The sequence below is a fragment of the Emys orbicularis genome, chromosome 3 (assembly GCF_028017835.1).
Source record: "Emys orbicularis isolate rEmyOrb1 chromosome 3, rEmyOrb1.hap1, whole genome shotgun sequence".
In the NCBI taxonomy this organism is placed as follows: Eukaryota; Metazoa; Chordata; order Testudines; family Emydidae; genus Emys; species Emys orbicularis.
In genome coordinates this window covers 195321406-195336047 of record NC_088685.1, presented here as the reverse complement: position 1 = coordinate 195336047, position 14642 = coordinate 195321406, and the positions used below count along the sequence as shown (strand labels likewise).

Genomic DNA, 14642 nt, shown 5'->3' with positions numbered 1-14642 from the left:
TGTCCCCCAGGAGCCAGGGCCCTATCTCTTATGCTCCTAACCATTGTACACAGCAAGAGTCCAGAGGTTATTCTAAAATCCAGGGCTCCAGCATACCAGCCACTTAGACCTGGTCTACACTGGGGTGTGTGCGTGTGTGTGGAATCGATCTAAGTTACACAACTTCAGCTACGTGAATAACGTAGCTGAAGTCGATGTACTTAGATCTACTTACCGGGGTGTCTTCACTATGGTGAGTCGATTGCTGCCGCTCCCCCGTCGACTCTGCCTGCGCCTCTCGCCGAGCTGGAGTACAGGAGTCGACGGGAGAGAGCTTGGGGATCGATTTATCATATCTAGACTAGACGCAATAAATCGATCCCCGCAGGATCGATCGCTGCCCGCCGATCCAGCCAGTAGTGAAGACATACCCTTAGACTACTACCCAACCTGAGGTTAGCAATAGCTTGTTGTAACTGTTTTGTCTAGATCTTAGCAATTCTGTTCACCACAAGTTGCCTAAGTACTAACAGCTAGCAAGTGCACTTAAAATGTAAACATATTAATGAAGCTTGCAATGGAAATTGATGTTGAAGGTATCTATAGAAATGTGAATTAAAACTACCAAATCCATTATGCTACTTATTCCTACACACAGAGAATTCATGTGCCATGCAGATTTTTTTTTTTTTCCTCAGCTGAAAATACATTCTGCTGAAAAGTCCTGCAGTTACACCTTTCGCCTACTTGGAGTCACTGTGCGCTAGGACAGAGAGCATCTGCTCCTGGAGCGAGCAGCCCCAGCTGCAGATAGGGAAGAGAAGAAGCTGCATTCCTCACAGTGCCCTCTCTGTGGGACCAGCTCAGGAGGCACAGGATATGAGAGCCAGACAGCGTGGGGTATATGGGGCTGTTGTGGGAGTCACAGACTGGGGCAGGGACTGAATGGGAGTGGGGGTGCAGGGACACATGGGGCCTGGGGCAGATGGGCATGACTGAATGAGTGAAGCTAGGGGTTAGCCAGCATCTGCATGGGGGAGGCTCCCTAACAATCCCTCCCTGACCAGAAAACCCCCATTCCATACTTTTCCCACCCACACCCAACAACCCTCCAAGTTCACATCCAGGCTCCTTCCCAGCAGTTACTTTTCCCTCCCTCAGCTCCTCCATTACCCCTGACTCCTCCCAAACCTTTGCACTGCTTCTGAGGGGTGTGTGTGAGAAATACATTTCTCTAGGTTAAATGATTACTGAAAGTTATGTATTAATATGCCTAGTAAGGAATCTATTTGTCAAAAAAATATTTCCTGAATCTTTTCTGTTGTCTGTATTGTTACAAACATACTTGCTGAGAGGTCTTTTGAAATAAATTACCAAAATAATTGAAACCGGCATGATTATATTGGGCTATTACAATATTGTGCACAGAATTTTTAATTTTTTGGCACAGAATTCCCCCAGGAACAGCTAGTATAAGTATGCGAGTTTAACTAGCTTAGGTGCTGCTGTGGGTTTTTGTTTTTAAGAAACAGGCTACTTAATTGAAATGATTTATTAATACACAGCCATCAGTATTTTTCCTTTGCTGTAGTACATTAGAACTGTATGATCTGTTCTAACATTGAAGGGTTCAACACAGTATATAAGAACTACATAAGAACTACAGCCTGAACTGAAAATGATTCTGTGTTAATCAAATCTAATATTAATGTGAGTGAGTCTCGATAGAGGAATCTTTACTTAACTTTGCTTCCCAGAGAAGTATGACTTCAGTACAGAGCTCACAAAAGTAAATAAATAGATTTGAAGGCAATGTATATTGTTAATATACATTTATAATATATAATATAGTCTTTATGCAATCATGGTTCTCAATGTACCTCAGATTTTATGGGGAAATACCAGATTTAACACGTGAAGTGCATTAGGAATAATAAAGTTAGCAGTTAACTCATCCAACTCCATGATGAGACAATGAAATGGGCAGCTTTTTTTCTTGTTTCCTATTTTGTGGGATTATCAATAGAAAACCGCATCTATTTAATGGCAACACAGATGTTTCCTATCCACGCTGTGATGCATTCCTGCTGTGTTAAAATCAGGCTGAATTTTCTCACAAAAGTTCAAAAAGAAATTGCACTGAAACACGGGAAGTTTGGATGTAGCTGTTAAAATACATAATTACTAGAAATTGATAAGCTATTATATACCTGGCTGGAAGTGTGGCTGTGCTAACTTAGCTCACTAGGCCCTCGAGAGATGTTGATAAAAATGAGCATCCTTAACATTGCTTGGCTGGAAGATACGTAGGGCCTAAAGCATGTACATAATAAACCAGAACAAAACATGTGGTCCTCAGGACTCTGATGAGGAAAAGCTCCCAAAATGGTGGGGGGGGAAAAACCGCGCTTATACTTTCTTGAAAACAACATTAGAATAAAAGACAAATAAAACACCGGTAATAGCATTTATCTGCTTACAATTCCAGTTGAATATACCTTCCTTCACAGTGCTAATCCTGTTTCTTAAGATAATCACCTTTTTATAACAAAGGACTGAAGTCTTTAATTTTTCTTTGTGGTAGTGGAAGCACTAATTTTACCAAAAAGCAGCCAAAAAAAGAAAGTATTTTAAGGGCTCTTCAATATACAATTTTTGGAGGCCTCTGCTAGAAATGGTTGTTTTCCTTCTCAACACCCTGTGTCAAAGGCCTCATATCAAGCCAATTATTTCTCCAATAAGGAGGACTGGTCACTGCTACCTCTAGAATTCATCAGCACTATTCCTTCGAATGACCAAAATGTGCAGCTAGAGATGCAACACATTGGCTTACCCAGTTGCCTCTACAGAACTCCCCCCAGCCTGAGATCTCACAATTGCCAATAGTTTGCTGGGCAGGGCCACAAATGTACAACTTTAAGTGACCCAAGCATGCTATTAAAGTTTGGGTAAATTATTTCGTTATCTGTTCACCCGTCACCAGCAGCGAGATACCTGATACAGTCCTAACAGTGTACTTCTACAATTTTAAGAATATCAAAAGGATTATTGATAAGTATAGTTCAGTCACTAAATTTTATCCAGGTGCATCAGAGATCCTGTTTATCTCCACCTATCACAGTGGAGTCAGAGGTAACGGGAACCTTATTCATTTCAACAAAAACAGACTCAAATCCATCTTCTTGCTCCTCTAAAGTATCCGCATCAGTGGCTCCTCTAACAGGTGTTGTGTTGGTAAAAGCCGGCTGCTGCTCTGTAATAATTTCCAGCTCCACTGTTTTCCGACCTCTTCTTTTACCCAATATTTTGATGTAATTAGCTGGCACAAGTCCTGTTGTTTGACCATCACGACTAGCCAAAAGCCAGCCACGTACTTTGGGTTGTTGTTCTGATAAGAAAACTAAGCTATAGTTACAAAGCAATTCAAAATGCATAACAGTTAAAACATTTTCATAGAGTTTGTGATCTCACCAGACATCAGACATTATACAGCCATCTAATTCAAAGCTCAGCAGAAACATGGGAGAATACTTGCTATTAAGTCAACAACTAGTCAGTCACATGACAAGCCAGATAACTGTTCATGTGGTGTTTATAGTGCTAATATTTATAGAAAATCAAATATAGAAGTTTATATATTAAAATTAGGGCCCTACCAAATTCACAGTCCATTTTGGTCAATTTCACAGTCATATGATTTTAAAAATTGTAAATTTCATGATTTCAGCTATTTGAATCTGAAAATCTAGTGTTATAATTGTAGGGGTCCTGACCCAAAAAGAAGTTGTGTGTGTGTGTGGGGGGGGGGGGGGGGTCGCAAGGTTATTGGAGGCGGGGGTTGCGATTCTGCTACCCTTACTTCTGCAATGCTGCTGGAGGGGTGCTGCCTTCAGAACTGGGCGTTCAGCCAACAGCCACTTCTCTCTGGCTGCGCAGCTCTGAAGGCAGCATGGAAGTAAGGGTGGCAATACTGCAACCGCCCCTAAAATAACCTTGCATCAACACCCTGCAACTCCCTTTTGGATCAGGACCCTCAATTTGACAAACACTGATCTCCCCCATGAAATCTGTATAGTATAGGGTAAAAGTACACACAAGACCTGATTTCACGGTCCATGATGCATTTTTCATGGCCGTGAATTTGGTAGGGCCCTAATTAAAATATATTAAAAAAAAGTAGGGCTGTCAATCGCAGATAACTCAAGCGATTAACTAAAAACAAATTAACTTGATTAAAAAAAAATCATGATTAATTGCAGTTTTAATTGCACTGTTAAACAATAATAGAATGCCAATTGAAAATTTATTATAAATATTTTGGATATTTTTCTACATTTTCAAATATATTGATTTCAATTACAACAGAATACAAATTGCATTAGTTAGTGCTCACTTTATATTATTATTTTTTATTACAAATATTTGCACTGTAAAAAAGAAAAAAAATAGTACTTTTCAATTCACCTCATACAAGTACTGTAGTGCACTCTCTTTATTATGAAAGTGCAATTTACAAATGTAGTTTTTTGTTGTTGTTACATAACTGCACTCAAAAACAAAACAATGTAAAACTTTAGAGCCTACAAGTTCACTCAGTCCTACTTCTTGTTTTGTCAATTGCTAAGACAAACAAGATTGTTTACATTTATGGGAGATAATGTTGCCTGCTTATTTACAATGTCACCTTAAAATGAGAACAGGCATTCGCATGGCACTATAGTAGCTGGCATTGCAAGATATTTATGTGCCAGATATACTAAACATTCATATGCCCCTTCGTACTTCGGCCACCATTCCAGAGGACATGCTTCCATGCTGACAATGCTCGTTAAAATAATAATGCGTTAATTAAAGTTATGACTGAACTCCTTGGGGGAGAATTGTATGTCTCCTGCTCTGTGGTTTTATCTGCATGATGCCATATATTTAATGCGATAGCAGTCTTGGATGATGACCCAGCACATTTTGTTCGATTTAAGAACACTTTCATTGCAGGTTTCACAAAACGCAAAGAAGATACCAATGTGAGATTTCTAAAGGTAGCTACAGCACACGAACCAAGATTTAAGAACCTGAAGTGCCTTCCAAAATCTGAGAGGGAGGAGGTGTGTAACATGCTGTCAAAAGTCTTAAATGAGCAAAACTCCAATGCAGACTCTACAGAACCTGAACCACCAAAAAAGAAAATGAACCTTCTGTTGGTGGCATCTGACTCAGATGATGAAAATGAATGTGTGTCAGTCCGCACTGCTTTGGATCATTATCGAGCAAAACCAGTCATCAGCATGGAAGCATGTCCTCTGGAATGGTGGTCGAAGCATGAAGGCGCATACAAATGTTTAGCTTATCTGGCACGTAAATACCTTGCAACGCTGGCTACTAATACTGCCACGCAAACGCCTGTTCCCACTTTCAGGTGACGCTGTAAATAAGAAGCCGGCAGCATTATCTCCTGTAAATGTAAATAAATTTGTTTGTCTTAGTGACTGGCTGTATAAGTAGGACTGAGTGGACTTGTAGGCGCTAAAGTTTTATATTGTTTTATTTTTGAGTGCAGTTATGTAAAAAAATTGTACATTTGTAAGTTGCACTTTCACAATGAAGAGATTGCATTACAGTTCTTATATGAGGTGACCTGAAAAATACTATTTCTTATATTTATCTTTTTTACAGTGCAAATATTTATGATAAAAAATACTGTATATAGTCGATCATAAGCTGGTTTGTTTATAAGCCGCCCGCCCCCCCCCCCAGATGGATAAGTAAAAATGGAAATTTTTTATGACCCATTCATAAGCTGACCCTATAATTCAGGGGTCGGCAAAATTTGGCTCCCGGGCCATCAGGATAAGCCGCTGGTGGGCCAAGATGGTTTGTTTACCTCGAGAGTCTGCAGGCACGGAGATAAACCTAAGTAAACAAAGTGTCCTAGTCCACCAGCGGCTTACCCTGATGGGCCGGGACAGCAACTTTTTGGGGGAGGAGGGGGAGAAGCTGGGGTTCAGGGGAGTAACGCCTGTGACCACCCCCCACATGACCCCACCCCAGCCTGGAGCCCCACACTCTTCCCATCCCATCGCTTCCCACCTTAGCTGGGGTGGGCCAGGTGAGGATGTCTCTGGCCTGGCAGGAGCTGCTTTGGCAGGTTGGGCTGCGCGGCCGCAGCCTGCCAGCCCTGGAGCTGCAGCTGCTTCGGAGGCTGGGGAGAGAGCAGTAAGGCCAGAAGCAAAGAGACTCTGGCCCCGCCTCTTCCCTTCTGGCTGTGCTGCCTCTCCTTGCCCCCTTTGTTGGGGGGGGGGGAGGGGCTGTGTCCTACCTCTCCCTCTCTATACCCGTTCATAAGCCGACCCCCTTCTCTGGTTCTTCCCTTTTTTACTAAAAAAAAAAAAAATGCGGCTTATGAATGAGTATATACGGTAATATAAAGTGAGCACTGTTCATTTGGATTCTGCTGTAACTTAAATCAATATATTTGAAAATGTAGAAAACATTCAAAAATATTTTAATAAATGGTATTCTATTATTAACAGTGCAATTAAATCTTGTGATTAATCATGATTATTTTTTAAAATAGCATGATTAATTGCAATTAAAAAAAATCTCGCGATTAATCACAATTTTTAAAAATCATTTGACAGCCATAAAAAAAAAAAAAAGATACAACAGGATTTGTCAATTCCTGTTATAGCAGTCCAGTTAGAGGCTAAAAAAGGTACACCCCTTTTCCAAAGGATACAAGATATTTTCTGCAGAGGAAAAAGGACTTTGAAAGTCTTTTTGAAGATCAGACCCTTCACTGTAGTTAACTACATGCAATTGATTACACAAAGTATAAATACAAAATGTTCTAAGAAATTACTGTTAGTATATTTCCAGGTATATCTTTTTTTGGCCTACACATACTCAAAAGATTGGAATATTTGCATTTATCTACAGGATTCAGTGTGCTGTGTGTATGTGACAACTATCCTCTTCTGAATAGCACAGTTTCCTCAGTGATTATTACAATGGCCACATTCTGCCCTCAGATGCACGTGTGTAGATTTCACTGAAGTCTGGTGGGAGTCAGGTAGAATGCATACCAGCTCAGAGAAACTGACTTTGTAATAAGACAGAAATGCAAACAATTTACCTGTCTCCAAAGGATGCCATGAGGATTAATGTTTGAAGTGGTCTGAAAATGAAAGCGCTGCACAGATCTAACTTTTGTCACAGCACTGTTGCATGGCCCATAAGGAAATATGAGGAGTACAGTGGTTGGTGAAGATGTACTGTGTAAGTGATCTTTGGGCATGTCTCAAAATGAGTTACTGTACTGGCCAACATTTTAGGGAAATTAAGCAAAACCCACTCAAAAAAATTTGGCATGTTGCTTCTCTGGAGCGTCCATACAATCACTGGCCTGTTGAGTTGGGCCAACTAAAATACATCTCTTTTGATCTCAAAGGGCTGTCAATATGACTCCGTGCACAAGCATTAAAAAGTGATTGGAAATTAGAAAATAAATCCACAATAAATCATAATCTTACCTTTGGGTGCTAATTTTAGCATGTCACCAGCACGAAAAGAAATTTCTTCTTCTGAAACAGCAGTGAAGTCATATTCTGCTCTTCCAATTACATGATCATCATCTCCATTTGCCCAGTTACTAGACACTATTTCACAGAAGAGTTAAAAAGCAGCATAATCATCTGGATCTTTAAAGTACTTTATAACAGAAACTGAATTTTTCCACAAGTATGCATATACTAAATATAATGGGTCACAGGAACATTTATGTAACACTTTAAATCTTAAAAGCATTATACAAACATTTATTACAGGGCCATACACATATGGCACTATACAATTACCAACATTTTCAGGTGCTTCAAGTTAGGCTTCTGAATCCACATTTAGGCCTCTGCATATAAGTGTCCTGGTTTGCAGAATTTTCTATTCCAAGTCACCAGATTGATGGATTGACTGAATAAAGCAAGCAAGTGCCCAAGTTTTTCCCCCAAGTTCACTAAAGAACATGTTATTAGTAAAGTGCTATATTGTAATACCTAGTTGAATCTTGCTGCCAAAGAAGAGTTTCTTTCACATAAGAAATCTGATTCTGCAGTTGTATACATATGAAGCAGCTGCAGAACTCAGCCCTAAAGTCTTACCTTCCCTAGAAGTAGAACCTCTTTGATAGTGAACTGAATGGATCAATTAACATGGCATCAAAGAATAGGCTATTCTAATACCTTAATCTCCAACTCCCTGTTGAATTCAGCATTTTTAGGGTATGATTTACTAATTTCTTTGTGGCAAGAACATGAATAGTTTATTTTTTAACCTACAATCTCCTCCATTTGCTGATTTCCTTTACCTGTTTCTTCATCACTGTACGTGGAGAGCAGCTTCCAGATGAGGTAGGGACCCCCAAGAATAACAGCAAAGAACAAGAAAATCGGCCAGGATTTTGCTGAGTTAGCTGCCCGGTCCTCTGGGCCAATGCGAGCCACAGTTCCTTCACTTTCAGCCCACAAATCCTCATTCTCAGAGCTCTTCCGCAGACCCAGCAGTCGCTGCATCCGTTTGTAGAAGTATCTTATAGTTCTGACTAATGCAAAAGCTGAAAACACCTTTGTGAAGTGTATTTTGAGTCGGGAGAAGTGATTGGCTACATCCAATACAGCCCTGAAACTGTTATAAACAGCTGAAAAGGTAGCATCCATCATCATACTGACTGAGGCAAATGCATGCACAATACTTTCAATGGACTGAAATGCACCTCTGCTGCTCTCTTCAGCCTGCTGAACAAATCTGCTGGGAGGTAGATCGTCTGTACGAAACCGGTTATAGCCCACACCACCATATCCATAACTGTAAGGGCTGTAGTTTCCATAAAAGGAGTTTCCATATGTGCCATAGCCTGGAGAAAAGGAACTGCTGTATGCAGGTCTGAAATTGCTCAGGCTATTGTTCCCTGCCTGCTGAGATGGTCGTGGCAAAATAGGCGGAGGTACTCGTGTGAGTGTGGGTTGTCCAGGCCTGGTCAGCAGGCTGGCACCCAAATCAGCAGACCTAAACAAATTCAGAGGTTCAAGATCAGTACCCATAATCATTTTATATTAACATTATCCCAAAATCTTCACAAACTGGGGAGGGGGGGAAGGCAGGGAAGCAAAGTCCATGTCTCTCTCTTCCCACGGGGGAGGGGCCTGTGGCAGGAAGTCTCATAACCCCCCGTGGAAGAAGTGACGGGGCAGGGTCCCTGGGAGGGAGTCTCTCCCACCCAGGGCTGGCTCTAGGCACCAGCTAAACAAGCTGGTGCTTGGGGCGGCACATTTTGGGGCAGCACATTTTAGCTGGTGCATGGCCGGCGCCAGAATGCCGCCCCTAAAAATGTGCCCTGGCCGCCCTAGCTCACCTCCGCTGCTGCTGCCGCTCACGCGCTGCTACTCGCCCTCCCTCCCAGGCTCTCAAACCTGGGAGGGAGGGGGAGATCCCGAGCGGCCGGGGGCGCGGGAAACAGTTGTTTCGCGTGCCGCTGGCAGGGCTGGGGATTTGGGGAAGGGGCGGAGTTGAGGCGGGGCCGGGGGTGGGGGTAATTAAAAAACGGGGGGGGGGGCGGCCAAAATTATTTTTGCCTTGGGCGGCAAAAATCCTAGAGCCGGCCCTGCTCCCACCCGTGGAAGGAGGGGCGGGGCAGGGTCCCTGGGGTGGGGAGGTCTGTCTCCCCCCCCCCCCCCCCGTGGAAGGAGGGACGGGGCAGGGTCCCTGGGAGGGAGCCTCTCTCCCCCTGCATAGGGGGCGGGGCAGGGCAGGGTCCGTGGGGGGGAGGCTCTGAGGCTGTATCCCGGGAAAGGGGCCGGTGCACTCACTGGAAGGCCGGGGCCGCGGTTCCCGCAAGGCGCCGGTTCTCCCAGGGCTTGGGAGGCGGCGGCTGAGACGCCATTTCCTCCGTTCCGGCTCCGCTGCGCCCGCCCGGCCGAGCCGCCCCAGCCCAGCCTCCGCACCTGATCGCAGCCTTGCCAGGCCTGACAGGGGGAGCGCCGAGCCGTTCATCCGCCGGAGGGTGCGGCGACTCCGGGCCAGGCCGCGCTTGAGGCTCGACGTCTCTGGCTGCCGCTGCTCAGGCCTTCCCCAGCTCGGCGGGTGTGCTGTCTCCGCGGTCCGGAGACCTTCCCTCCCCCGGACTAGGGCTGAGGATCGCTGGGAGCTGTTTGTGTCCTTACACCGGCAGGACTGTCAGCGGCGGGCGGAAACGGGCACGCGATGCGGAAGAAGCGACCGCTGCCTCCTCGGATCCCGGGCTGAGCAATGGCGGCGGCGGGCCCGGAACCTTCCAGCTGGGACGCCTGTTTCCGGGGGGACGGGAATGCGCGCCGCGCTCTAGGGGCAGAGAGTTAATGCTTCCCCCGGCATCAAGAAAGGCTCCCGCTGCTTGCGCCGGGCGGAGGAGGTAGGAGGCGCCCCTGGGCCCGGCGTAGGGTCCCCCGCCATGGGGATAGGGAGGGTCTGCACCGCGGGTGTGTAGCTCCCTCAGCCCATGGCAGGGGCTCACCCGCATGCGCGGTGCTGAACGGGGACATGTGGAGCCCCGGGGTGTGCTCCCACTAGCGGGGGCGCTGCGGGGTGCCCCTTGTGTGCCGCAAACAGCACTTCCGTGCGGGGGTCTGCAGCCCTGCCCGTAGGCATGCCCTTCAGCGCCCCCGGGATGTGCACGCTTTCCACTGCCTTCTGGTTGTGCGTACTCGTCTTGTACAGGGCGGGGTAGGGTCAATTCCCTATAGATACACTTACACGTGTGGTTCCGCCCCCCCCCCCCCCCATATACCTACATACACACTGAATGGTTAATTGTGTTAGGGTTTCCCCTTCATGTATGAACTTCGTATGAAAGAACTTATAGTGTTTCCTCAAACATGCATTCAGATGTCCCCATATGCAGTTGAATGGGGTGGATGCTGTCAGAAGGGATACTCCTGGGGGAATTCTGCACCGCTGTGCATGTGCAGAATTCATGTCCCCTCTCCCTGCCCATACAGAATAATACTTTCTGGTAGGGGAGGAAAGGGAAGCCGTCAGAGGGCGCCACTCCCTGGCAGCAGGCCTGAGCAGGCTTGTTGGTTTGGCCAGGATCATCTATTGACCTCCTGCACATCGTAGGCTACAGAACTTCACCAACCCCCTCCTGTAATAGATCCTTAACCTCTGTCTGAGTTACTGATGTCCTCAAATCATGATTTAAAGACTTCAAGTTACAGAGAATCCACCATTTATTCTAGTTTAAACCTGTAAGTGACCCAGGCCCCATGCTGCAGAGAAAGGCGAACCCCCCCCCCCCCCCCGCCGCCAGGGTCTCTGCTAACCTGAGCTGAGGGAAAATTCCTTCCTGGCTCCAAATATGGTGATTAGTTAGACCGGGGCGGGCAAACATTTTGGCTTGAGGGTCACATCAGGTTTCCGAAATTGTATGGAGGGCCGGTTAGGGGAGGCTGTGCCTCCCCAAACAGCCAGGCATGGCCCGGCCCTCGCCCCCTATCCGACCCCACCTGCTTCATGCCCCTTGACGGCCCCCCTGGGACTCCTACCCCATCCAACCCCCCTGACCGCCCCCAGACGCCCCGCCCCTGACTGCCCCCCGCCGCCCCATCCAACCCCTCCTTTCATTCCTGACTGCCCGCTGGGACCTCTGCCCCATCCAACCCCCCCTTCTCCCTGACTGCCCCCCGCCGCCCCAGCCAACCCCCTGTCTCCTTCCTGACTGCTCCCCCGGGACCCCTGCCCCCATTCAACCTCCCTGTTCCCTACCCTCTGACTGCCCCGACCCCTATCCACACCCCCACCCCCTGACCACCATCCCGAACTCCCCTACCCTCTATCCAACCCTCCCTGCCCCCTTACCACGCTGTCTGGAGCACCAGTGGCTGGCGGCGCTACGGCCACGCCACCCAGAGCACCAGGACAGGCAGCCGTGCTGCCCAGCTGGAGCCAGCCACACCACCGTGCAGCACAGAGCACCGGGTCAGGCTGCAAGAGCTGCCTGGGCCAGGAGCTCAGGGGTGGGGCAGGAGGGTCCTGCGGGCCGCCGTAGTTTGCTCACCTCTGAGTTAGACCCTGAGCATGTCAGCAAGACTTATCAGTCAGACACCTGGAAAAGAATTCTCTGTAGTAACGTAGGGCTTGTCTTCACCACTACACTAAATGAGGGTTGCTGCAGTGCATCTGGTGAAGATGCATTATGTCGACGGGAGAGCGCTCTTCCATCCACCTAATTACTCCACCTTAACAAGGGGCGGAAGCTGTGTTAGTGGGAGAGCGTCTCCTGCTGATATAGCATGGTGTAGACCAGTGCTAGGCAACCTATGGCATGCGTGCCGAAGGCGGCATGCGAGCTGATTTCCAGTAGCACTCACGCTGCCCAGGTCCTGGCAACCAGTCCGGGGGGCTCTGCATTTTAATTTAATTTTAAATGAAGCTTCTTAAACATTTTAAAAATCTTATTTACTTTACATACAACAATAGTTTAGTTATATATTATAGACTTCTAGAAAGAGACCTTCTAAAAACGTTAAAATGTATTACTGGCACGCAGAACCTTAAATTAGAGTGAATAAATGAAGACTCGGCACACCACTTCTGAAAGGTTGCCGACACCTGGTGTAGACACTGGTTTAAGTCCATGTAAGTTATGTGGTTCAGGGTGTGGTTTTTTCACACCCCTTAGGGACATCGCTTACATCGACTTAAACAGTAGTATAGACAAGCCCTTAGAGCCCTCTCTATCTAGTGTCCCATCTCTAGCCATTGGGGATATTTGCTAATAGCAGTCACAGATGGGCCACTTGCCAGTCTAGGCAGTCTCATCATACCGTCCTCTCCATAAATTTACCAATCTCAGTCCCGATTTTTGGGTCTTTTTCTTATATAGGTTCCTATTGCCCCCCACCCCCGTCCCAATTTTTCACACTTGCTGTCTGGTCACCCTAGGGCTCTGGGAGGGAGTTTGGGTGTGGGAGGGGGGGCAGCTCCTGAAAGTCACTGGCATATCTCTCTGGCAGTGGCTCCTAGGCAAGGGGCCAGGGGCTCTCCACGCATGCTGCCCCTGCCTGCAGGCACTGCCCCTGCAGCTCCCATTGGCTGCAGTTCCCAGCCAATGAGAGCTGCGGAGTCTGCACTAGGGGCGGGGGCAGAGCGCGGAGACCCTCTCCTGCAGGGCCTGCAGGGATGTGCCGGCGGCTTCCAGGAGCGGCGTGGAGCCAGGGCAGGCAGGGAGCCTGCCTTAGCCCCACTGCACCGCCGATTAAAATCTCCTGGTTTGGCTTCAGTAGCCTCTGAAGGATAGAGGGAGGGAGAGGGAGGAGTTGATCAGCGGGGTCCGTAGACCCCCTGGAGTTCCCTTGGGGACCCCCAGGGGTCCGCAGACCCCAGTTTGAAAAATGTTGAACTAGATGATCACGATGGACCCTTCTGCCCTTAGTGTCTATGAGTCTGTGTATTTTCCCCCCAAACAGCTATGACTACTGGGCTTCAGCAGCAGAGCTATTTTCTCTTGGGTCAATAATCCTGTGACTACAAATAATGAACAAGTGTAATGTGCAAAAATGGTCACTAGGAATAGATTAACTTCACCAAACAAATGATGCTTCTGACGTAAGACAAAACTTCATTTAAGCCTTATGAGAATTATAAACTGGTGCAATGATCCCCAGTACTGTTCTGGTGTGTGAATCCTTGTACTGTTTGTACCAAATGATGTTTATTCTAGGGGGGGTTGTTTGGGTGATGATGCGATACTTCTAACTTTGTTTTCTTCTATGCAGATTATGTTTAGCAGTGAAACATGAAAATCACTTACTAACCCTGTTTTATTTTATTTTTAATTAGGATTATCCAGAATGTTTGCATTGACAGAAAAGAACAGATCCATTGCTCAGCTATTACTGAATACTGGCACTTGCCCGCGATGTGTTTTCAGATTCTGCTGTGTGGGGTTACAGGCATCTTACAGGCATCCATACAAGGTTTCCTGTTTTATTTTTAATTAAAACATATGAACATGAAGATGTATTTAAAAAAACAACAACAAAAAGTTTTCTTTGGGATAGTTCTGACTTATTGATTCAATATGCAGATCCTTACACAAGATACATGCCTGTGAGGAAGAGGTTTAGTAGAATAAATTATGAAAAATGAATACTACTAATCTTCTGATACTATGTAGCTTTATTGATAGACTATTCATCAGAATACTGTTGACATATTGTATAGCCAATTGCTTGACCAAACTTCGGTATGTTATGAAATATACACAAGAGACCAAATAACCAATATGAGTCAAGTTTATTGCTAAAAGTGAATAATAGTATAGTACAGGAAAATAGGTTCAATACGATACCAGTTTCCAGGAAGTCATCTCATGCAGCCTTGTTAAATTCACCTTGCATAAGTTTTTCTCCATTACTAATCATGAAAAGCTATTAAATAGTATTTTCGTAAATTTAAAGCATTATTTTTTACATTTAAATTGGGTCCAAAACATTTAGTTGTAAATCATTCTCTCTATGCATATATTTAAATTCAAGCTTACTGTCAGTAGATGGAAAAGTTCTTAAATGGAAATAGCCTTAATGATATAGTGGTGTCGCCCAGGGGTCTGTTCTGGACCAGTCCTATTCAACATA

The 14642-nt window shown here is 45.9% G+C and overlaps 2 protein-coding genes across 2 annotated transcripts in view; one reads left to right on the top strand and one right to left on the bottom strand.

Moving 5' to 3' along the window:
* Positions 1–1528: 1528 nt before the first annotated feature.
* On the bottom strand, positions 1529–9939 carry PEX13 (peroxisomal biogenesis factor 13). Its single transcript, XM_065401146.1, has 4 exons — positions 9837–9939; positions 8339–9036; positions 7509–7634; positions 1529–3367 (listed from the first exon to the last, which is right to left on the bottom strand). The coding sequence occupies exons 1-4, from the start codon at positions 9908–9910 to the stop codon at positions 3069–3071; spliced, it is 1197 nt and encodes a 398-aa protein (XP_065257218.1). The 5' UTR covers positions 9911–9939; the 3' UTR covers positions 1529–3068.
* A 414-nt stretch (positions 9940–10353) lies between these two features.
* Positions 10354–14642, top strand: part of PUS10 (pseudouridine synthase 10) — a 70278-nt gene continuing 65989 nt past the window's right edge. The window contains exons 1-2 of the mRNA XM_065401524.1: positions 10354–10417; positions 13846–13982. Coding sequence (XP_065257596.1) covers positions 13857–13982 — 126 coding nt within the window. The 5' untranslated portion in view covers positions 10354–10417; positions 13846–13856. The remainder of the gene's footprint in view (positions 10418–13845; positions 13983–14642) is intronic.